The sequence below is a fragment of the Falco biarmicus genome, chromosome 5 (assembly GCF_023638135.1).
Source record: "Falco biarmicus isolate bFalBia1 chromosome 5, bFalBia1.pri, whole genome shotgun sequence".
NCBI classification, from domain to species: domain Eukaryota; kingdom Metazoa; phylum Chordata; class Aves; order Falconiformes; family Falconidae; genus Falco; species Falco biarmicus.
This window is the reverse complement of record NC_079292.1, coordinates 64319702-64345187: the sequence shown is the minus strand read 5'-3', so window position 1 is coordinate 64345187 and position 25486 is coordinate 64319702. Positions and strand designations below refer to the sequence as shown.

General features: G+C 39.0%; 1 protein-coding gene across 2 annotated transcripts in view; it reads left to right on the top strand.

Annotated features, from left to right (window-relative positions):
- BRAF (B-Raf proto-oncogene, serine/threonine kinase) overlaps positions 1–25486 on the top strand; it is an 88410-nt gene that overhangs the window by 7900 nt on the left and 55024 nt on the right. For both annotated transcript variants that reach the window (XM_056339207.1, XM_056339208.1), the window contains exons 2-3: positions 7926–8027; positions 19438–19701. In XM_056339207.1, the coding sequence (XP_056195182.1) occupies positions 7926–8027; positions 19438–19701 (366 nt within the window). The remainder of the gene's footprint in view (positions 1–7925; positions 8028–19437; positions 19702–25486) is intronic.

The window sequence follows — 25486 nt, the reverse complement described above, 5'->3', positions numbered from 1 at the left end:
GGAATATTGTGAAGTGTGTAACAAGTTATTTTATGGATTGAAAACTAACTGTTAAATAGGTGCTGATTATCTTTTCTGGATAGTCTAATTAATTGTGTGCTCTGGCAAGGAGAGAGCAGAGTAAGTTCTGTAGTTCAGCTGAGACTGAGTTAATTTGTTTTGTCATTTTAATTCATGTGATCCAAGCCGTTTAAGAGCTCTGCTTGACTAGTGTTTTCTTCTTATTATTGTAATTAGCTGGTTGGCTGCTTGCTTTTCATCGCAAATATGACTTGTCTTAAGCTTAAGGTGTGCAAAGAAATAGTCTGCTGTATGCATGATTGTCTTTTTTTGAACTTCACTGCCGTATGGATTTAACAGTTTTTGAGAGTCTGTGGTAGTTATATCTCTAAAGCAAAACTGCATTCTTAAATGAGTTAGAAAATCTGGGTAGTTTCGTGTTGTGTTTTTTTGGGGTTGTGTGTGGGGTTTTTTTTGTTTTTTTTTTTTTGGTTAAAACCTGTGACAGTCTAGGGAGAAGTTAAGTTCATAAATGTAAATACAGTGAATTGTACCAGAACTTGATCTCTGTATGATCCTCATGTCTACTGAATTAAGTACCAAAATGAACAAAAGGGCTAGTAGTAGTGCAACACAAAAGCCTTATGGAATACTAAATTAAAGATTCAGTTAGATCAAAGAAAGCTGTGCAACTGGTGGTTAATGATTTAAATGAAGGATACAGGCACCTCTTATTTTTTCACACACTGCTGTTCTACTGCGGTAGAAACCATTTGTTAACTTTCCTTTTTATAGTGCTTGGAGGAAAATTCTACTTAGCAGCAAGCAGCAAAGATGGCAGGTGATGGAAAAAGTGGGGGAATGAAAGAGAGTTGAAACTTAAACAAGAAGGCTGCTATTTCACAGTAGCCTGAATCCATCTAACTGTGGGCTGTGGAGAGGAAAGGTGGCTTTTTTCCCCAGCTTAGGTGGTCACTGGGTCGTTTGCCAAGCTGTTTGAGCACGCTAGACTGGCAGAAAACTAACCTTGACAAAGAGAACAATTTTCTGCTTGTTTAGCATGCTGAAATAGTTCAGCCGAAGGTTTAAGTTCTGGAGAAAGCGTAAGGAAGGGAGCGGGGTAAATAGCCAAGGACAATACGATAGTTGCACCCACCTTCTAGGTTGGTGTAAGCTGTGAAGCAACCACTGCCAGAGGCTCTTGGTGACTGTTCTTCTAGACAAACTGCTTGGTTGTGTTTCAAGGGTAGACTTTATTGAGCTTTATCCTTTAGAATTTATCACTATATTAAAAAAAGTAATTGTAAATGCTTTTAAGAAGCAAGGAACATTTGAAGTCTGAATTCCTTTTGTTAAAGAAGAGGCAACTTAAGAGACAAAGGCCAGCCAGACTGAAAGGCTATTTATTCTGCTTTAAGAGTAGGGTTGAATGATGAGCAATTACATTCATGTTTAGAAATAAACAAAGGAAAAGACATAGATTGCTCTCAGTTACAACTGGTGGTTTGTAAATAAATGAGAGATGCACAAATATTACATAAAAACTTAAGTAATACCAGGATTTTATGTGGTGGAAGTTCTCTAGTAAAGAAAGCAAGTTTTTATTGAATGTGTTTGTTTTGGAATCACAGAGTTAGTCTACTGCTGGTTGTGTCAATAGAGTTTCTGCTGCTAACTCCTCAAAGATGATACTCTGATACTTGAGCATTAGCTTGGTCAAATACTTCCTAGGTTTTTGGAGTAGGGAGGGAGTTGTTGAGTGTTTGGGTTTGGTGGGGTTTACTGGTTAACAGGAGCAGTGTCACAACAGCCACAGTTGAAAACCTGCACTGCTGGTTACAGGGGGATAAGAATTGGCCTTTCCTTCCCAAAAAATGTTGTCTGTTAAATCAAAAATAGTTTTCATCTTTAAACCTTTTTAATATTTTACTAACTGTTGTGCTTACAACAGATACCTTCTGATCACTTTACTGTATTAGCTGACCTAGTTATGATCTTAGTCATCAGACATGATGGTACAAAAAAAGTTGTACCTCTTCTTGAGGATTTTCCTTCTTGAATATACTATTACACATCTTCACCAGGCCATTCTTGACCAGCCTAGAAAGATATGTTCATAGACTTTTGTGGAAAAAGAGATACCAGATCCTTTTTCTCTTGGCTACAGTAACTTCTGTAGATATTGTCCATAACTTACTATTCTGTGATTGTAAATGTTAACCACACCCATTCTGAACTGTCTAGCTAGCCAACAAAGAAAATAACACTGTCAGAGTTCATATCTCAGACATTGTAAAGGAGCTGTGATAAAAATGATTCACCAACATTAATAAAAAGTTGGGGAAAATAAACTAGGAAAGGCAGCCTCAATGCTTACGTTTATGTCACTTGTGTAAACTTGTACGTGAAACCCATTGCAAGCTGCTTTTCAATTCAGTAGTTTTTCAACTGATAGTATTTTTCATACTTGTTTAATAAAAAGTTTAACTACAGCATTGAAAATGTGGTAGACATGAAAAGCCAGCAGAGTAGGAAAAATGGAAAAATTAACACAGCAGATGTGGGAGTTGAGAGAATCTTCCACTGAGAGATGGAGAAGATCTAGAGGCTGAAGTAAAGGAAGAAGGAAAGGACTGTCCTTCCCACTGTATGTGCATGTTCCAGCAGGCAATGCAGAAAATTAAGAACAAGCTTTGTAATAAACTAGAACATTTCAAGCTTGATGCGGGTGTAAAGTATCTCAAGAAAAAATAGCAACATGAGGAAGAGATAAGAGTGATTTTCAGGAAAGAAACTGGAAAATGCAAACTCTGCATTTTGACATGTGAATGGTGAGGTGAGGTGCTGAGTTATTAACCCCTTTCATATGTCCTCATGCCTCTCTCCCTAATGCTTCACTATCAAGTTAGTTAAGACGTTAGTCTAGCTATGAACAATCTCATGCGTGACAGCTTTCTAAAGCATTTTCTGACAAAGTGGACCCTAGTTCAGTGGACCGAACAATTGAATTGATTGTGTAAGAAAGAAGCCCGAAGGGACTGATTAGAATAGTATTGGATAGGTATTGATGATTTTGGCCTCCTTATAGAACAGTTTCCAAATTAAATGCTTAATTTCTTATTTCTGTTTTTAATTACCTTGATTCTATCAAAGTATCCTCCATCAATGCAGAACATACTGTGCCTGGACAAATAATGGCTTTTTTTTTTTCTTTACAGAATATATTTGAACTCTCAGGTGTCTTCTACCAAATGTGAATCATGCAGCTTAGAGTTGAGATGTGCTGTAAGATTTGAGTACTGATGCCAGGTGCAAAAAGTATAAAAGATAGTTTGTTTTGTGCTGTCTCAGGCACTGCATGTTTTGACAAGCAGCAAAAGATGCAGAAATAACTGTGGCTTATAGGCTCACATTTGTGGAGCCATAGTCTTCCCTGAATAGAATGGATTTAGGCTTCTACTGTATCTGGCTTGCCTCTGGCTTGAAATAGGTCATCATCTTTATTACATTGCAAGGGAGTGCTTATTTGCAAAATTAATGCACAGTTATCCACAATAGGCAGATACAAGTTGATATATTCCAGCATATCTGGAATATTTCCAGTCTTCTGGCTGCCTGTGTCCATGTTAGCCTGTGTCAGCTTCCTTGTATCAGCAGCACTAAAAGGAGAATCAAATCTAATCTCTTGTGACAGAGAATAACCTTAACCTAACCACACAGGACAGAATAATTAATTTGAGGCTTTTTTTTTTTAAAAAAAAAATGATAAGGTTACCCAGGTTGTAAAGGATTCATTACTTTTTCGTGGAGCTACAATGAAACAATGTGTCTCAAATAACCTTGCTGCTGATTGTGGGAAGGGACTGGACTTGATGTGGGATGGTACTAGGTACATTGCAGATTTACTTTAGAAAACGTTAAGACTTCTAGCAACTGTCACTTAGGCTGGCATAATTTTTTATGTTTCTGCGAGATACTTGGCAATTGTGGTTTTATGGTTTCCTATAGGTGTGGAGCTTCCTAAGTGTGGTGGAGTGCTCATAAGGGTTATCAAAAGCTATGTCTGTTCTTTCTTAATGACCAGCAGCCTTCTGCAATTTTCTCTTATTCTAGAGAAAGTGTGAATAAAGTGTGGATAAAGGGATTGTTGTGAGATCTTGAGGAAAGAATGGTATTAATGTGTACGTGTTTAACTTGAAAAGCTTGGGTTTATTCTGTTATCTAGGAACAAGCTCTTTGATCTAGAACTGCTAAAAGGATTCTACATTTCATGTTTTTGTTGTCCCTGTTGTTTGGTAGTTCTTTGCTGCTGTCCTGGAATGTGTGTGCTTATGGAGAGTGAGACACTTCCTAAAATCCTAGGCAATTTTTGTACACTTAGGTTTCATTTGCACAGTTGAAAGAAACCCGTATGTCTGTGAGTACTACTGAACTCAGAAGATTTAATTCTTAAGAACCTAGTGTTTCAGGTTTCTTCCACAGGTATGATTGGCGTATGTCTTGTCTCAAAGTCTGTAAGGCTGCGCTGGCGCACATGATGCAAACTTAGCTGAGATGAGTTATTGGAACAAGCAACTCTGCAAGGGGAACAGACAGGCTGGCTCTGCTGGCTGTGTAAGTGCAACAGGTATGGTGTATTTTTTGTGAGGCAGAACCTGTGGGTACTGTGTTGTGCAGAAGCACACGTTTCTAAGTTGCATGAGGTCACTTGCACAGAGCACTAATTTCAAATTGCAGTTAGGAAAAGGCTTGAGTTCCTTCAGTTGAAGTAGTTGTAGATCCTGCATAGTAGGATGCAGTATACTTCCACAGGAGTTGATTCTCAAGGGGCTAGCTAGTTAAGGGTTGCTCCAGACCGCAAAAACTGTGTATAAGCATATTCACTGATATGGGAAGCCAAAAGGTAAATTTTCTAGAAGTAAAAATAAGTAAAGTTGCCACTTAAAGGGAAATTGTGAAGCTTGGAAATTTGCCTTGGCATATGTGTTCTTCTGCGTACTTGATTAGGCATAGAATATGCTAGTCAATACTAGATTTGTGAAAGTTTTCCAGCTTGTCAGAAGACTTCTGATAAATATGGCTCACAAAACAGGTTTTCCATTTCTGTGAGCAACAAGTAATGATTTGTTGCTATGGTTGACTTTGATAAATTTCCTTCTGCCTTCAGCATACTTTTAACTGTGTGAATAGCTTTTCTAAGATAATAGAAATGTGTATTGTCTCTAAGATTCACTTGTGTAAAGGCTCTTTAGTGCACAGGTGTATAGTAGGTAATTCAGAGCATTGTTTTCAGCTTCTCTGAGCAACGTTGTGTTCCTTTAGACTAATTTCAGCTTCTTCAGGTGGAGACATTTTTTCCATAGCCTGGCAGTAAGTTTAATTTTTTTAAAATTTTCTTCATTAGTCACTCAGTTTTTGCTCTTGCCATGCTGTTAACTTAGCAGGAAGATTTCTGCCCATGTTAAAGGCTGTTTGATTTTCTTGCCCACATCTTCTAAATAACATGCTTCCCTTGTGCATGTTATTGTTTCTCAATTATATTTGTTATTCTGTATCTTTACTGTAATAGAAGAGAGAAGTAAGGTTGTGCTCATGGACACAAAATAGAAAACATGAGCAAAGAAGTTACTCACTATCAGTCTTCAAAAGAAGTATTTGGAAACTCATCTGGCAGGGGTTCATTCTACTTAGCACACTGGTGAGGTCACACCTGGAGTGCTGTGTTTAGTTCTGGGCTCCCCAGAATGAGAGACACAGCTACACTGGGGAGAGTCCAGTGAAGGGCCACAAAGATGATTAAGGGTTGGTGAAAGGAAGACAGAGCCAGGCTCTTTCCAGTAGTGCCTAGTGATAGGACCAGAGGCAATGGGTTTAAACTGAAACATGGCAGGTTTCCTCTAAACATCAGGAAACACTTTTTTACTGTGAGGGTAACTGAGCACTGGCACAGGTTGCCCAGAGAGGTTGTGGAGTCTCCATCCTTGGAGATGCTCAAAAAATGATCTGTGCTTCTGGGCAACGTGCTTGAGGAGGGGGTTGGACGAGATGACCAGCAGAAGTCCCTTCCAACCTCAACCTTTCTGCAATTCTGGGTTACTTTCCGTGAAGCAACTTTCATCCCCACCTTCCCTATTGCCAGGCATTTAAGTATAGTAAGTTGTCAATATTGTTTGTGGTACAGTGTATGTTGATGAAAACTTTCAGTGTGTAAAGTTGTCAGAATGACCAAGTAATAGAAGTTGTGTTAAGTACTAATGAAACCTGTTTGTGAAGGCAATCCTGAGATGATTCCTTCGTTTGCCAGGGATTTTCTATATGCACACCCAGGTTAACAGCATGTTATCAGTTACACAGGAACTAAGCATCCTAAACTCTTACATTGAACAGGTTAATTGAAATAGTGTTGATTCAAGCTTGTTCTTTCACCAAGCATACAACCAGCACTTGCCATCTTGGAAAGAACTAGCAAAATAGAGAAAACCTTCTCTTCGCTGCTGGTTGGGAGTCCTAGCTTCGACGTGATAGATTGTGAGTTTAGAAGCAAGCTGACTTCCACAGTTGCCTCAAGGGAATTTACATACAGAATACTTGAAATAGCACTCTCTCTTTGGTGTTCCCCTGCTTCCCTCACTTTTTGTAGTTTGGATTGCTTGTCCCTGAGCAAACTTATTTTTGCTTGACTGTAGCTTCTTGATGAAATCTTTGTTCTAGTGTCTGTTCTAAACTTGGGCTACAAGTGAATCAATTGCTAGTTTACTTTAGGAAATCGCTGGTAAATAACTGATGTCTAAAATTAGAAGGGGTAAATAAGGTGGTGTGCAAAATGTGAGTTCTGTATTTTAGAGTTTGTTTTCATTGTGAACATCTCAAGCTTCACAGTAAAACTTGTGTTGATCCAGCTTAGGCACCAGTAATAGGATCCAATCTACTTTAGAATATAAAGTTATGTGCATCATCTTTTTGATGAGGTAGGTTGTCAAAATTTGTAAATCTAGACCTGGTCTTAAGGCTATACATATTATCATCTGTGAAGCAGAAAAAAAAGCTTTGGAAGAAGCACCATTTATATTATCTTCATTTCTTCCATCCTTGGTCTAATAACTCTGATGTAATATTTTCTTCTTGATAAATAGCTTGTATAACACTACCTATGAAGAAGAGATTCTTTTCTCTTCCTCCCCGTTACCCCACTATAAATTTCTGACTTTGGTTGAACTGTAGTGGCTTCTTAAATCAGCGTAGCATTTTGCTTTAAATGTTTGGGTTTGTGCCTCACTGGCTTTTTAAGGTATAAATTAGGATTCATAATACTGTTCACCTACAATAGTATCAAAGTCCTAAAACTAACTCTTTCAAGACATGAAGAATGAGTAAACCCAAGATGTTTCACAGTGCAGTGCCATAAGTCTTCCCTGTGTACTAGAAATAAATGTCTTATACAGATCACGTCTGAGGTCTGTAAGAAAACTTGCAGGGTAGACAGAGTATAGAAGACAGGGTATAGAAGGTGCTCTTTAAGATCAAGACATCCTATTCCCATGCAAATAGAACAGCAGGTCTTGGTTTTGTGATTGTTTACACAGATGACTTAAGGTCTGATAGACTAACTCCTCCACTAAACTTTGTAGTACTGTATAAATTGGATTGCAAAGTCTTCCAAGGAAAATACTTCATACAATTTTGATAAACATGAAAAATAAACTGTTCTGAAGTTGTTAATTCAATGGTCCCTGAATTTTAGAACCAAATTTAATTTTTCTCTGTTTATCTCAGAAGCAAGCTGTGTATTACTGACAGTGGATGAACAGGATTTTTTATTATGGACTTCTGTTATTAAATATCAAGGAAATGTATTTTTTTTGTTGTTTTAGGACAGATTCTCTATGCTGTTTCTGATTATAAAAATTTTTAATTTTCTGTTTTAGGTGTGGAATATCAAACAGATGATTAAATTAACGCAAGAACATATAGAGGCACTGCTAGATAAATTTGGAGGAGAGCATAACCCACCATCAATATATTTAGAGGTAAGTTTACATTCAAATGATTGTGGTTAGATTAATGGTGTGTTATCTTGATCTTATATGAACCATTTTATGTTAAAACTGAGAATACCTTTAATAAAAGAGAATATTCTCCTTGTGCAACAGAAGCGTAACTTCCTGGAGATAGAAAGGAACTGTATGGTATTCCTGATACGCATCACTAGGGGAAGATCACTGGCATGGTCTAATAATTATGTTGGTGCAATTGAAATGTAATGCATGCTTTTTAGGTGCTGGGGGAAGATTGTATAATAGAAAAAGTCATGCTCTGTTGTTAAAAGCAAACATATACACATACACATGAAAACATAAGATTAACATTGCTTTTAAAGCAGTTGACTTTTTTCTCTTCCAAAAATAATCATGTAGGATCTAAAAAATTATGTTAGTAGACGGGAACTTCTTAAAGAAGTATATAAAATTGTAGGGTGGGGTAATATTTTTAAGCTGTTTAATTTGTAAACTAACTACAAATTAAATTTGTGTATTCTTTCATCAGTCCAGATTCATAAAGTTGCATTGACATAGGACCATTAAGAGGATAAAAGACTGCATGCATAGGTTACATCTATTAGGAACTGAATGGGTGTCACTTGCTCCAAACCCTGCCCTTTTCTTGGTTCTCTCAAGTATTGAAGTAACTGGAGGTCAACCAGATTTCTTTTGTAGTCTTTTTAATTGTAATTGCTGCCTGAAGGCACAGGGTAATTAAAAATAAAGATCTCATTATTTGAGGTACTTTTAGGTTTTATCTTAATATGTCAGAGCAGGGCACTAGCTTGATTATACAAATATTGACATAATGTCCTTAACAGTTAAGGTCAAATGAGGCCCTCCATAGTTGCTTTACTTATTGCTGATGTGAAATGGGAGTATTGAACAAGTGCTAATCACTATTTTAACCACTTAATGGTATATAATATAAATACACTCGATTTTCACTTGAACCAGTTCATTCCATGTGTCTGGACTTAATATTGCCACATGTATGTTGGTTTCATTAGAGTGTGTATCAAATTGCAGTAATAATGAGCTTAATCTGTACTAAGTGTGGATTTCAGGTAGTGAAGTTGTTCATTGCAGCCATTTGTCACTTGCTTTAATCTAAATTAAAACTGAGATCGCTACACTGGAAACTTTTTGGTTATTCTGCGGTTCATTGATGGGGAAAAGGACATTTGCAGTTGTAAATATACACTAGGAAATTATTACAGTAGTGTAAAAAGTGTGGTAAGTCTGAAATACTTGGTGACTACAAACCATGAAGCTTAAAGTAGATTTGAAAGTCCAGTGGTTCCATGTGCCACTGAGATGAAACTCTGGCTCATCAACGTGGTAGAGAAGCGCTGCAAGACGGAGCAGGGTGTTCCTCTGCAGCAGTGAGTTCTGCTGGATCACAAAGCACGTGTTGCGACAAGTAGTGCTGGTACTGGCTAGGGAGCATTAAGCCATTGGGAGGAAGATGGAAGTGACCAGGATTCTGCTTTTTCAGTTGAATTATCCCATGAGACAGCAAGTCCTGTGAAAAGAGTCCACCGTCATTGAAATGCTTTCCCCAGCTGTTTGCTGTGTGGTTCCTCCGCTTCCTTTGTTCAGGTACTTGTAGTACCGGTAGTGGCTAAGCCACTTCCAGTCACTAACCTGGAAGGAAAATATTCTGGTTTCGTTGGATTAGTTTGCCATCCAGTTAGTAGATTGAACTTGGTCATCATGAAGTCCAGTGAGCCCCAAAGCTGTGGTTAAGGTTAGGGAAGGGGAGAGCTTGCAGCTGTGAGCCAAGAACCTAGAAAATGGGTGTCCTGGTTCTGGCTGGGATAGAGCTAATTTTCTTCATAGTAGCTGGGGTACAGTGCTGTGTTTTGGATTTAGTGTGAGAATAATGTTGATACGCACTGATGTTGTTGCCAAGTGGTGTTTATATTAAGTCAAGGGTTTTTCAGCTCTCATGCCCTGCCAGTGAGAAGGCTGGAGGGGGCACAAGGAGTTGGGAGGGGATGTGGCCAGGACAACTGACCCAAACTGACCACAAGGTTACTCTGTACCATATGATGTGATGCTCAGTTTATGAACTGGGGGGAAAGCTGGCCAGGGGCAGCTGCTTAGGAGCTGGCTGGGCATGGGTCGGCAAGTGCTAAGCAATTGCATTGTGCATCACTTGTTTTGTATTTTCTTATTCTTTTGCTGTTATTATTATTTTGTTCCTTTTCTGTCCTATTAGACTGTCTTTGTCTCAACCCATGAGTTTTCTCACTTTTCTGATTCTCTCCCTTATCCTGCTGTGGCAGAAAAGGGGTGTGTGAGTGATTGGCTGTCTGGTGCTTTGTTGCCAGCTGGGGTTAAGCCATGACAATGGAATGAGAGAGGAGAAGGATTTTCTGTTAAGATGCTTGTTAGATAGGTTAGATCATCCCCAGATGGATTGATTGAACAGCATTAAATGCTACAAACCTGTAATTTGTTTAGTGTGTAGATTTCCGGTAGTAAAACTAAAGTCTATGAAGGAAAGAAAAAGTAGTGTGTTACAGAGTACCTGATACAGTCAAAAGCGAGATTACTGTCTGCCCTTGACTGTTCATTTCAACCTAGCAGCAGTTGTTTAGTGCCTCCTTTCTGTGCCTTTCCCACCTTTTTGGCTGCTTTTGGCTTGGTCAAGTATAGGGGATACTTTCTGTTGTCAGAATTTACTTTGCAGCAATTTACCTGAACCTAATTGTCGCTGATAGAGCTAATGTTTTGACATTCTGTATTCCTTCCCCTGTGAGAAAAAGGGACTGAACAACCCTGGTCACAACATGAAATGACAGAGCCATATCTAAAAAGCTTTGAATGTAGTGTGATGGAGGAATGCGTTTACTTCTAGGAAATGCGGAACTAAGAAAATACAGTAGTTTTTATATGAGTAAAAAGAACAGGAGAGTATGTAGAATACATGTGGGTAGCATACCTTGTTGAATACATCTGTTAGAAGTAGCAAACTTCCTATGTACAGAGCTGCTGTGCAGTGTCATGCCAGTTGCTCAATTTCTGTACCTGGCCGTTATTACTGACTTCTCTGCATGACCCCCAAGCTTTCATGGCCAGGCTGTGTCTAGGTCTTGATGCTAGGGTCTGTGTACTATCTCCGAAGTGCTTGAACAAGAAGGTAATGTAACTTATACTCTACCCATCCTTTTTTCTCTCTCCCGGCCCAACCCCCCCCCCCCCCCCCCCCCCCCCCAATCTCATTTCTGGCTATAAAGTGCAAATATTGCCCTGCTTTTACCCAGAATCTGTATGGGTAATTTTGCTAGTCTGTTACTTGGACTGGATCGCCTATCCATTGTTTCCTTAGAATCATAGAATAGTTTGGGTTGGAAGGGACCTTTAAAGGTCATCTAGTACAACCCTCCCTGCAATAAGCCAGGACATCTTCAACTAGATCAGGTTACTCAGAGCCCTGTCCAACCTGATCTTGAATGTTTCCAGGGATGGGGTCTCCACCTCTCTGGGCAACCTGTTCCAGTGTTTCCTGACCCTCATTGTAAAAAATTTATTCTGTATATTTAATCTGAATCTACCCTCTTTTAGTTTAAAACTTACCCCTTGTCCTGTCACAACAGGCACTGCTCAAAAGTTTGTCCCCGTCTTTCTTACAAGCTTCCTTTAGGTACTGGAAGTCTGCAATAAGATCTCTGTGGAGCCTTCTCTTCTCCAGGCTGAACAACCGCAGGTCTCAGCCTTTCCTTGTAGGAGAGGTGTTCCAGCCCTCTGATCATTTTTGTGGCCCTCCTCTGGACCTGCCTCAACAGGTCCATGTCTGTCTTGTGCTGAGGGCTCCAGAGCTGAATGCAGTACTACAGGTCGGGTCTCACTAGAGCAGAGTAGAGGTGGAGAATCACCTCCATCAACCTGCTGGCCACACTTTTTGTGATGCTGCCCAGGACGCAGTTGGCTTTCTGGGCTGTGAGTGCATATTGCCAGCTCATGGTCTGTTTTTCATCCACCAGTACCCCCACGACCTTCTCCACAAAGCTGCTCTCAGTCCTTTCATCAATTGGTACCCGGGTTTAAAACCTTCCCACTGCTCTGATCTCTTGCATCTTCCATAAAATGTGAGTGACTCTTACGGACTTCTGTAGATTGTGCCTGTTGATCATCTCTTGAGTGCTATCAGCAAGCATGTTTTTTGCTTCTCAGCAAAAGTTGGAATTATCCAAAGCTAATTGCTAGGTAAGTGCCTGCAAATGAACACTTTTGCTTTCACCCATATTGCCTTTCACTGTTGTAAACATCTAGGTTTATTATAGTGCTTTCTGCAAAACTACGGCTTTTTGTATACCTATGAAAAGCTTGACAGCTATCAATCCATCTACTGGTGTGTAGAGTTTCAGCACAATAGGATTTGTTCATTCTTTTGTACTCCTGTCTGGCTTTCTATCTTTCATTTCTTAGGCATCTTACTAACTGCTCACGTTCAAGGAACTTGGAGCACCCTGTATGCTGGCTCCTGGCCTGTGTTCGAGCTGCCTCTGCGGACATGTCAAGTAAAATTATGGTTGAACCTGGCAACAAAATTGCTTTGCAATTAAAAGTGGAAAGGAAGGGGTGGGGGGAGCAGAAGCACGCATAAGAAAGCTGAAGAACTGAACGAGATTAATTCTGAAAATTGAACATTGAAAAGGATATACTAAAATTTTTTGTGCAATGAATATGAAACATACACATCATTTGAAAGTAAAAAAGGAATTTATGCCTTAGTTACAGTTGCTCAAGAAAACAGAAGCTTTTGTTTCTTTGCTAATCTGAGATTGAAAAGCCAAAATTTTTTTTTGCGCTTTTTTTTTTTTTTAAATTCTGTGGAGGGTGTCATTGCATTTTACATAGAGAACTTTAAAACTTGACAGCTGTTGTTGCAGCCATCATATTTCATCAGTTGACTATGAAAGAATGGATTTCTTGAAGTACTGAAAGTGATTGACATGTGCTATGTTGAGTTCAGCATATATTTAATTATTCCTGCAAGAGAGGGTACTCGGAGTCAGGGCTATCTCCCTGCCTTGATCCATCACTCCACAGTGACTGTAGAGCACAGGGAGTAAGCCCTGCAAGCATGGGTGGGCTACTTTGTGTATAGCTGCCTAGGAGTGGAAAATGTAGTGTGAAGTTGGAGGGCAGTGAGTAGCTTGTCTCTCTCCTCTCAGGGCAGGGAAGTAGGGGCTGAGGGAAGAGACCAAAGCTGCAGAGAGACTTCTGAGCATGTGTATAATGTACAGGGGCAGAGAAAAAAATGAACAGAAGAAAGAAGAGAACATTTATCATTAAGCACGCAACTTTATTCTAATTGTTATAATTAGTAATAGCTTTGGGAATCTTATCAATGTTCTCTAACATGATTACAAGAAAAACTTCTCTGCTTGTTATGGCTGGAAGAAATAATAACTGTAGTAAGCAGTGGCTGTATTAAAATCTAAAAATGGCTTGTAGCTAAAATTCTTTCTTAGGTAGTCGGAGTTCTTAACTTCCTCCATCCCCTGTGTGTGAGCATATATCTCAGACCTAACAGACCCCTCGAAATCACTGTCAAATATTTGAAATAACTGCTTGACTCAGTACATGTAGAAATATCATTAATAGCATTTTTCTTTTCTTCTGGAAAAGAGGCTGCAGGAGCTCCTTGGCAGGTTTTACCATACTTTTTGTAAGCACTCTGTATCACAGCAGCTGAAAACATCAAATGTTTTTTGTCTTCCCACATCATTTCTTAGTGCATTATATCTGTCCTTGAAGTGCTGTTTCCCAAAATACAGTTTGTGATTCACTGTGGAAAACCCCTTCTCTTAAGGGTTTGTCTAGGCATTGTAAATATTGGAAATCTTTTCTGCAAGGAAGTCTAATGTTATGATACTGGGAGAACCTGGGTTTCAGTTAGCAAAAATGGTTAAAATATGCAGTTGCATATTCTTCTACAATGGCCATCAAAATTAGTTTCTGGTTTTTTTCATCTCTACCAACAAAGTACTGACGAAGAAGACAACCTGAGTTAGAGAGAAGAAAGATCTGTGCAGTTGGCACAGACAACAAATGGTGTTCATAAATTGAAATGGGTTGTGCAGATCCAGACTGGCCAAAAGCAGTCAGCTCAAACTTAGAAGGGAGGGATCATGCTTAAACGAATTAATCGGATTTGTTAGCCTTTGTAGACAGTTAATGACTGTTCAGGGATACCTTCCTTATTTAAACTTCCAAAATACATTGTGTGTCCTTCTTGTCTCGTAGTCGTGTGTACAGTATTATCTACAACCACTTCATCTGTGAGAACTTAATTGAACACTATTAGCCCATTCGCATGTAAACAGTTCTTTGTGTGGTCTGAGGTTGCGTCCTGGACCTGTAGGTTACTTCAGCTAACGGTATAAGTAAGCTGCCTGATGGGTTTTTTTGGTGTCTTGTCGGGTTTTTTAATTCAGACTCCATGCAAAATAAAACGGTACACAAATGCAGAGATAGAATGATAGTGGTATCAGTAAGTTCTAAAACTGTCAGTTTTGGAGTACTGTCTTCAAGGAATCATCCGCTTTCCTACTCCTACGCTTGGAAGCAATTTCAAATGAGAATTGTGGGGGTAGAGATATGTTTGTCCCCAACTACTGTGATTTCCCCCCCCACCCCCCAGATTTCTCTTTTCCTGGACTATTAAATGTGTTTTATTCAGAGACCTTGCTGTTGCCATTTTGGGAGTTTGGCTGTTGAATTTCAGGACAGTATTTCATTTCTTATTTCTCTATATCTGAAGAATCCACACAGGAGCTCAAATTAATTAATTAAAGATTACTTCTTTGCTGATCTAAAGTATGCTTATTGCAAGAGCAGGCAGGTACAGTCTGAAGTGGATCTGGGTGCTGAATCTCAGGTTGTTTCAGACTGTTAGCGGGATTCCAGGAAAATGCTGACTCTGGATATAGGGACTAGGAAACGTGGCGGTTCTGGGGAAACTCAGATTAATTTTTACTAGGCTTCTAACAGATGCTGATCAGATATGTTGGACCAAAACTGGAGTGTCTAAAGTTAGACTAAGTACAGATTTAGGAGTCTTACTAAATGAAGAAATCCTGACGTACGTTGCTGTCTATCTTCAGCTCCCATTTAACTTAGTGGGATTTGCATTTGATGAACAGCCTAAAAGGTCAGACGTCTCTTAAATAGAAACACAATCTCAGTTTCAAGGACCAGGAAACTGTAGTTCAGGCTTTTAAGAGTCTTGTAATGTGTGGATATTATCTAAAATTGATTGAGGAAAGGAAAGAGCATGGTAAAAACAGTTGGGTCTCCTTTGGTTTAGACTGGGTTTCTTACCAGATATGTGGTAGGGGGCAAGGGAGAAGGAGAAACCATATTATGCTACTCGGTTTTGTCCCAGATTCATTTAAAAAAAAATATTTAACTTGTTGCTTTTTGTTTCCCTAGATGATATTTCTTGAATGTATAGCTTGGTTATGGCCCAGGAAAGGAAATTTCAAGTATAATAAAAATTAAAAGTAATTTAAAAAACCCCCACATTTTTGAGAAAATCTCTTGTCATAATCATGTCAAAAGAACTCTTTTGGCACATCTATATAATGTCATGTAAATTCTGTTGACTTATGAGGTCAGTTTTTATTTTGTCAATAGATTGCAACATTTAAGAAGTAACTTCTGCTCTGCTCCTCCTGAGTGAGTAGCAGTTGTATTTTGGCACATACAGACATTTTATATAAACATGCCAACTTCTAATGCTTTAGATGGACTTGGCAGCTTGCTTCTATACTTTTTACATAGTTGAAGCCTCAGGAGTATTACTACTTGTATGAGACTATATTGTATGGTACACAATATAACTAAAATTAACTTTTTGTTCTATTTTAGATAGCCATAGAATTATGTGTAGACTGAAAAGATGTGCCAATTTGAATCTAATATTCAGCTTTTCAAATATTGTTTCTTCTTTAACTGTGTGAAATACTGTAAATTCCCACTAAATTGGGAGCACTGTAGTGATACAGTATACAAATTTGTTGAAGAAATATATGTTACTGAAGACAGTCTGGTTTTGGCAACTGATAAACAAGCTGGAGGAGTTGAACAGAAGCCTCATGACAAGAAGCAGTACAACAGCAGAGACGAATGCAGCATCTTGCACCTGGGACAAGGTGGCTTTCCACTGGTGCAGGCAGGCAGCTGGCTGGTAGCAGCTCTGCAGGAAAAGTACCAGGGAGCACTGGTGAGCAACAAGCTGAGCTGCCAGTAACTCGCCCTCACAGTAGCAGGCTGGACTGCAGCCTAGGCTGCGTTAGCAAGTGCCTAACCAGCATGGAGAGCAAGCCATGTGCTTACTATTTGTGTGACTGCAGCAGAGCGATGTTTAGCATGGAGAAGACTAAGGAGGAATCTGCAGGCTCTTGCAACCTAAAGAGAGGGCCAGAGTCTTTACAGACATGCACAGACAGCAAAAGGGAAAGAGGCAACATCGCAGATAGCATCAAGGGAATTTCGAAAGAGAAAATTTGTCATCACAAGAGTGGATTTTGAGCCCTGGAACTGGTTGCCCAGAGGTTGTGGAGTCTCCATCCTTCAAGACTTCTAAAACTTGCTTTATTAAAGCCCTGAGCAACCTGATTGAACTTAAAAATTAGCTCTGTGTTAAACAAGTGTTTGGACTACATGACTTCCAGGGATACATTCCAGCCTTTTTTCCCCCCATCCTCTTTTTTTTTTTTTTTTTTTTCTTTCTCTCCTGTGATTCTGTATCAAGCTGAAAGCAAGATTAAAGTTTTCTTGTAGAACATTATTTGCTTCTTAATGGGAATATGTAAACTGAATATATTTCTTTCTAGATTCTTCTACTCAATTCATTCTTCAATTTAACTCCATAGGATAATTCTGTGTTTTGACTTGGTGCTGTTGGCTGAGTAAGGTCTATGGGTGCTAGTCATCAGCTGAAACCAGTGTCTCACCAAAGTACTTAATCTTTGTGAAAATGAGATTTTATTGGAGGTATTCTCTTTCTGCTGCATGTACTGTTGTTCCTTCTGTATAAAAAGAGTTATTTTTTTAAAAAAAGAAAAATGTATTTAAAGTCTACTGATGCATTTCTAGTTCTACTGTTTTGTTATGGGATCTTCTGCTGTGACATTGAGTAACAGTATACTGCTTGAGAGCTTTTGTATTCATAAAAAATAGAGCTGCTCATGCAGAATTTAATGGTATAGAACCCAAAGCCAGTAGCAGCTCCCATCTTTCCATGTTCATTGTTTATTCTTTTAAGATAAATCATTTGACTTCAAATTTACATTACTAACAGATTAAGCTGCTAGTGTAAACATTGTAGGATTGAATATTTTGAAAGATGTGTGTAATTTTCTGAAGGAACTAAGCCCTCGAGTATCCGGAAGCAACGTAACATTGCATGTGTTCAAATAATGTTTTGCAATGTTCATGAGAAAAGGAAGTAAGTATTTAGAAAAGTATTGGTGAAATGGTAACAGTTTATGCTTCTTATTTTTTGTTTACTGAAAATAATTCTTGCCACATGGAGGTTTTACTGGAATTTACATGAAAAGTTGATCCTAGAAGTAGGAGAGGGACACTTGTGTTACTGTACTGCCAAAAAAATGCCATTATTTATAATTGGGGAGCCTTTCAATTTACTTCTGACAGTAGAATTGGGCAAGAATGAAAATGTTTTGGGTTTAAGTCTCCAAGTTTGGGGTCTATTCGTGAAACGCTAGACATCTGAAAAGAAATAATAACTAGTTCTCTGTTTCCTGCAACTTATGTCCATCCATTAAAAATGAAAGACTTAAAATTTAGAATTAGAAATAGTGATGTTCAGCACCATTTTTTTAAATACTTTTTCTTAGTCCTCACTGTCAAATTATCATTCTCTTTGTTAATTCTGTGGGGATGATGACACATTTTACATAGGTCCGTTCTGATGGATTCTGAACTTCCATAAAAAAGATTGGGCCAACCATTGTTTACTTGACAAAACCAGCCTGGGTTAGGTGAACCTGCGCATACAACCCAGATAAATAAATTAATAGTAAAATGTAAACAAAAATAATAAAAAAAGTTGTGGCAGCACTACTGAATGCTGGTTATTTTTTCTCATAACTTTAATTTTTTTTTTTTCCCCATGCAGACCCCGCAACCCCGCAGACTTCTTCGTCGGTTCAGTTCTCCTGTAACTTTAGTTAGCAACATATTATGCATAGAAAACTTAAAGAAAACAAATTTTTCCTTTTTTTTTTTTTTTTTACAAAAAAAAGTGTTTTTCCCTAAAATAAATATTCTTTGTGGCATTGAAAATTTATGCAGCTTGGCATAGATCTTGGTCTTTCTGGAGACCTAAATAGAAAATTCTGTTCCCTGCTGCTTGGATGTTAGGTTTGTAATATCTCTGTTGTTTCTTGTCTGTAAAGGTTGAACACGTCCTTGATTAACAATGACATGCTTGTATAGCATGAAACACACGTTCCTTAACTGATTCAGATTTTTGAAGATACTCTGTACTAATTTATTTGGTGCAGAAATAATTGTGATACTTGGGTACAGATCAAAAATTTTCTTGTTACAAAGACAAAGTTGATGGAAACAAATATATACAAACAAATTGGCAGTATTGTTTAACTTGGCTATATTTAATAAAAACATAACAGGCAAATTTTATGTTACTGATTGTTATTTATTTAAGAAACTTGGTCAATGAGTAATCACATTAATTTGATTTTCCACCAAGTTTATGTATAAACTCATACAGATGTTAAATTATTTCAAAGGATCACTTCTGCATGTTTATGAATGACTTTGTAATACTGCAAACTTGTACTCTGTAATACTACAAAATAGTTGGGCAAACGTAGTTGTATTCTAACTGAAATAGTTTTTTATACTATTTACAATGAAAGAACAGTACCAGAGGTGAAGGATGGTGAGCAATGAGCTAGGTCGGTTGTCAGATACAGATGGTAAAAAGCAGATTTCAGCTTTCTCTTTATTATTGCCCGAGATGTATTTAACTGTAGCACAGTATTTCGGCAATGCAGCTAACATAGGTTACAAAGATTGCTCTCTTCTTTAAAGTAGTTTTAAATTAGACAGTGCAGGTGTGTTGAAACTGTGAATTATGATTTCTTTTATCTTTGTATATATTTAATCTACTAAAGAGTTGGTTGTTGGTTCAGAATGTTTAATTTAATGAACTGAAAGCCATTTCTTCTTTGCATCCTACTGAAAAATTTGACCCTATCATTTTGTTCATATTCCTGGGAAATTTGAGTTAGTTTAGAATGAGTTTATTTCATGATCATTCTGAATTTAGATTTCTGTTTTTGTCTGAGGTTACTACATCATTAAAACAGCTGCTCTTCCTTCACAGGCCTATGAAGAATACACCAGCAAACTAGATGCTTTACAGCAGAGAGAACAGCAGTTATTGGAATCCATGGGGAATGGAACTGATTTCTCTGTCTCAAGTTCAGCTTCAACAGACACAGTTGCATCATCTTCCTCTTCTAGCCTCTCTGTAGCACCTTCATCCCTTTCAGTTTATCAAAACCCTGCTGATATGTCACGGAATAACCCTAAGTCTCCACAGAAGCCTATTGTTAGAGTCTTCCTGCCCAACAAGCAAAGGACTGTGGTGAGTCAGTTTCTATTCACGTACTTGTAACCTCAGTATTTCCTGTATCTCTCTCCCTCTGTATGTAAAACTTAATTTAGGAGCTGAAAAAATACCTGTGTAGAGGTCAAAGAGGTGTCATGATCACAATTTGTGCTCTGCCACACTTGTTTTGATACGTTGAATGTTTTCTACAAGTTAAACACAAAGATGTCCATTAGAGCAATAATACAGAATAAAAACCTTTCAGTTTTGTAACAACGAAGATACTTCAAGAATTTTTTTTTTCTCAAATCAGCTTTCTTGGATAAATAGTTATTACTGTTTTACAGTGGTTAGGAGGGGGCAAGAAGCTATGTTTCTTGTATTATACAAAATTGTTGAATAGTTTAACAGGGCAAGATTGGGGAAAGTTTTCTATGTCAGTTACTAGCAGCAGTGAACGCTTTAGAGCAAGTCCCAGCTTCCTGCATCTAAGGAGGGCTGCACAGAATTGCTTGGGTTTTGGTTGGTTGGTTTTCTTCCTCCCCACTCAGTGTGGTGAGTGTTTCATGTTGGGACCTTGATGCTATGAGGCCCGATGTAGAGAACTGGCTAGAGGAGGGACATAGTCGCTGTTAGGAAGGTCAAGAAGTGTTGCCCGCAAACTGCTTAGAACCTGTTATTTATTGGTTTTGACAATGTTGCAGTGGTTCCTGCAGTCATGGAAGAAGAGTTGACTTTTTGCTGGCTATTTAATTGTCCCTTATAAGCAGGATTTTCTGATCGGATAAGAGCTACCAATTGAAGAACTTCTGATATGTGCTTTACCATAATATACTGCAAACATATATGTGAAATTACTGACAAGCCATAGTCTAGGCTCTGTTTTGCAAGGTGGTGCATACCCTTCACTTAAAAGGGGAGTTGTGGTTCCAGAGAAAGCGGGAAAATAATGTCCATCCCTCCCCTTCCCCAGTCCCACTGAACAAAAGAGATCATAAGACTTTGTGTGAACAATAGATTAAAGGACAGTTGTTTTAATCTGAATTTTTTTCTTAATACTGCTTAACTGTTAAACATGTGGTTAAAGACTGTAAGTAGTATTTGGGTTTCAACCTAGAGAATGGGGGTTTGGTAATGTCAGCTTTGGCATATGAGGATTTAACGTCAACTATGACGGCAGTGCAGAGGTACATTCTTAAGCAAGGTGATCTTGTTGTCTGCCTGTGAGGTATAGCTAGGCATGTAGTACTACCTGCATTGTGAAATTTGGTTGGTGCAAAGGTGTTGCAGCACTAGCAAAACTAGCCGGCTGTAACAAGGCTTTTACCATCACATACCAGGTTAACTTCAATAAGTAGCTCCCATGCCTTGCCCCTGCGCAGCCACCGATCCCCCGCAGAGTTTCAAAAGTTTGTCTACTGTCTGTGCTGTTTCTTCATCCTCTTCAGGCCAGTCCACCCTGCTTCCTGCCTCTGCTGATCCAGCCTCTTCCTTCTCTGGGCTCCTCTTCCAGCCAGCCTCTCCTCATCCAGGCCCCTTTGTTCTCCCAGGGCCTCTCCTACATCTGGGGTGCATGCACTCTCTCCTCCCTCTGTTTCTTCTGGCTCTCTTTTCATCCAGAGCTTCTCTTCTATACCACTTAGAGCTATTTAACTACTTAGCAGGAACCAGCCACAGCTGCACATTATCCACATCAGCCAACCCACTGCCCCTGAAGCCAGCCCACAGCTGTATATTATCAATGTTAATTAACCTGCCTTAATTCCTTTACAATTACTCTACACGAAGGTACTGGATTTTGGAGAGGCTCTGTTTTTGTCTTTGTGTGTTCTGGCCCACTCTCTCTAGCTATTGTAGCCACAGCCCCCGTGATGGTGTTGTCCCAAAAGTTGTTTTTGTTTCTTTCCTGTAGTGTGTCACAGTATATCACTTCCTGCCTTGTTCAGTGTATTTCCTTTTCAGTCTCTCCTATGTGTTATCTCACCCTCTTCTCTAAGCCGTATAGTGTATTTCTACTCTTTTATTTTCACCTCATCTACCATATTATTCTGCTCCTTTAACTCTCCTGCTCTTTTTCATCTCCTCTTCAATTGTTTTATAGGAAGTGTGGTAAGGCTTTTCTTAAGTCTGAGCTCTGTTTTACTTTTGAAAGAATCATTTTCTATAAAGAATAGTTTGTAATTACGGAATATACTACATCAAACTTGTAGGCAAGAATGTGGGGGGTTTTTTGATGTTGAAATGTATGTCACTAAGTTTATTTCTGAATAAGTAAATCTGATTTCAAGTTAGGAAAGAGACAACTGAATTTCAGTGTGAACTAAGTAGTAAAATTTTCAGCCAGTACAGAACTGTCTTGCTTCATCTGAGAGAGTTTCGTGCATGTTGCTGGTCCATTTTATTCAAAGTAAAACAAGTTGACTTCAACCATCTTTAAGTTCTTAAGCAATAGTAACAGATCAGCTTGGTATGCTCAACATGTGTGAGACTGTGCTTTGCCAGACTAGCATTTCTTCTCACTTTTACCCCTAAGCTTTGGGGTTTTTGGAGGATGTTGTGATTCTGTGGTATGTCACGCTCCTTAGGAGCTTGCAGATTTAACTAGGGAGGTTAAAGTTCAAGAGTGCCAGCTTGTCTTGTCATGCCTTGACTATAAAGGTTAACTTTGTAGCTTGAGTAGGTGTTGTCATTTAAGGAAGGAATTGTAGCACTTAGCAGTATACTCAGTGACAGCCTGCAGGGCAATAGAGGTTTTTTTCCAGCACTGAATCTGGACGTTCTTCCTTGGCTGTGAGAGGCAAATGTGGTTTAACTTGGGTGTAGTCAGGGAGAGGCTCTTGCTCCTGTCCCCAGGTCTCTACCAGAGTCTTACCAGTCTAGCCCTGCAGCTTGTTTCCAGCTTGCTAAATGTGGGATACTAAGAATAAAGCTTCAGGAAGATCTGTAGTCTTGTGCTGTGGTAATTTAAAAAAAAAGGAAAAGGGGGAAAAAAAAGTGTGGTACCAACAGAAGAGTAGGAGACAGGCTAGTGGTGGAAGGAAGGTGCAAGTCCCTTTATCTCAGATCTGATGTGAGTTTGTAGATGCCTTTACATAAAGAAACAGACAGATGCTTGCAGATGCATGGAGGTATGAGCTACACATACGGAATTACTGGCTAGAAACTCAGGTTGACAGGATTTAGTTTCATATGCTGTATAGCAAGGTGGAGGTTGGCTCCAGCTCTGCTAGGAGAGACCTGTTTTTGATTGAATTTGTTATTCTAAATAAGCAATTGGAAATACATGCTCGGGTCTGGTCAGCTGGTACTGCAAGCTGACTTCTTTTTACTTCAGTTTTACATACTGCTTGGATCTAGTTGTGTTGCTGGATTGCACTGTTTTTTTTAGACCTAGTAAGTTAACTCTGGTTTGGAGGTTGGAAATAGTACTTACAGGAACTCCTAGTGCTGGGGTTATTGGCCTTGGAGCTGAAGGTAATTCCTCTGAAACCTCAAACTGCTCATGTTACTGAGAAAGTAATTCCTTGTATGGCAACTCTTCATGTAGTTACTCTGTTTTCAATATTTATTGATCCTACATGTAGTCTGTTGAAAACTAAGGGAATTCCAGTAGCAAATCCAATTCAGAAGGAATTGTAGTTACAGTGCAGTTTTAACTGCCAGTAGTCAGATGATAGGCTGCTAGCCTAAAAAGCACCTAGCAGTTTTCAGTGGACACTGAGATTACTTGATGCAGTAGGCTTCCTTTGTTCTCTCAGTGGATAGAAAGCATTGCACACATTTTAGTTTTCCTTCATAACCTGTGGGTTTAAAAACAGGTGTCTTGTGTCTCATTTGTGCCCATTAACTGAGCCATTTGCTTACGTAGCCGTGGTGGTAGTTTAGGGTTTTCAAGCATTATTCAGATGTGATGGGTTGAAGCAGGAGGGAGATTCCTTGTGAAAATACATGGTACCTGCCACTAGGGCCTCCTCCCTGCCCAAGTCGCCATATGGCTGTTAAAATAAAGATAAAATGTGTCCTACAACCAAGTGCATAGCTGGGAGAGGAGAGATGTTGAAAGTTGCAGTGTTGCACGAAGCTTCCCCCCACCCCAACCTTAACTGCTTTCAATTAATATCTACTTCTGAAAGAAATCTTTTTTAGTATCACAATATTTTCAGTCTCTGCCTCCAACCACAGACCCACTTCAGGAGCAGAGAAGCTTGTCAGATACTAGAGTGACCTTGTTTATCTGGGAATGCAGTTAACAGTTCTTGAACTGACTTAATTTGAAGTGACTGGAATAGAGTTGGTAATGGAGAACCAATCTCCGTATTTATCCTTGATCATACACTGCAGCAGTCCCAAGTACTGCAGCAGCCTTCTGCTACTTGTTTGGAGCTGTTAAAAACACAGGAGATGGCGAGGGGGATATACTTACATTTTTGACTAGCAACTGCCTTGTTACTTGTCTGTGGTTTTTGTTTACTAGTAGTATTGTTTGTGTATAGGATCCAGCAAATAGATCTGTTTGAGTTGGCCCCAGTTAGAAATACAATGTGAGGAGACTGGAATAACAAAGAAGTGAGAACACATTGATCTGATCAGTGTTAAGTGATTTTGGTGCATAGGTAGTGTAGGTGATGTCGTTTCTTTGTATGTGTTCAGATAAAGCAGCGTGTTGGATGAAGTTTTTCCTAGTGTAGGAAAAGGTTTGAAGGTGCTTCCTGGAAAGCATAGCCAGTACGTGGTAGAGCCTACTGCTCCTGATCAGTTAGCAGTTGAAGTCAGCATCTTGATTCAGCCAGCAACACAGCAAGGTTAGAGCATAACTTCTTTTGAAATCAAATCCAAGTAGCTGGCATGGTTAGTTGGAGGGGAATCAATGAATAAGTACTGTCATGAATAGAAGATTGTTTTCCTCTGTAGTCAGCCTGGGAAGGGATGAAGAGAAGTTTCCTTCTCTGAACAACCTTCTAGAAAAACAACAGATCGTTTACCCCCTCTAGAGGGGGGGTAAGTGTTTATCACCAATAATGCAGAGAGATAAATGCCTGAAATACATATACTTCCTCTTTCCTTAGCGGCATGGTTCAACTAGCAAGTTAAATGTCTTTTGGAGAAACATTCTGCATAAATGTGACCAGGATAAGTCTGTGCGGGTGGGTTTGTTTTGTTTTGTTCTAGGCCAGAGAGAGGGATGTTGAAATAATAAAAGTGCAAGATGGTAAAAGGCTACCTAAGATCATCAGTTGTTTTGCAGAACAAATTGATGAGGCTTATCCAAACTGTGGGTGGGAGAATTTAGGGGGAAATTAGTTTAAAGCTTGTTTGGGTTGGGAATCTGAATGGCTGTAGGGTGGATAGTTAACAGAACTGCTAATTAAGGGAGAGCTTTTGGATGGGAGAGAGAGGTAAGAACTCTGACCTTCAGCTGGCTGCTGGAAGTCTGGGAGATTATGTTAAATGTTGAGGCTTGCTTTTGGTGCAAGGGAGATAGTCTTGAATGGGACGTGGATGATAGTGTGTCAGCATAAAAGCATAGGTTATGTTTACCAGTGAGATTTCTGAGGGAATGCATGGGAGCAAGAAGAGAACACAGCCTTGTGGGATGTTTAGATAATTGTGGTGTTGGTTAGGATTATTTTTTTTCCTCCAGTTTATATGACTGTATGATTGAAGTTGCAAGCTGAGAGAGAAAAGGAACAGAAGGCAACACTCATACACATTAACAGAAAGACACACACAGCTGGTTGTTGGGAAGGGGTGGTAATGCAAGGAGAATAAGGATTAATAAGTAATCCAGAGGTATGGGAAGAAGTCATTAAAGATCGCAATA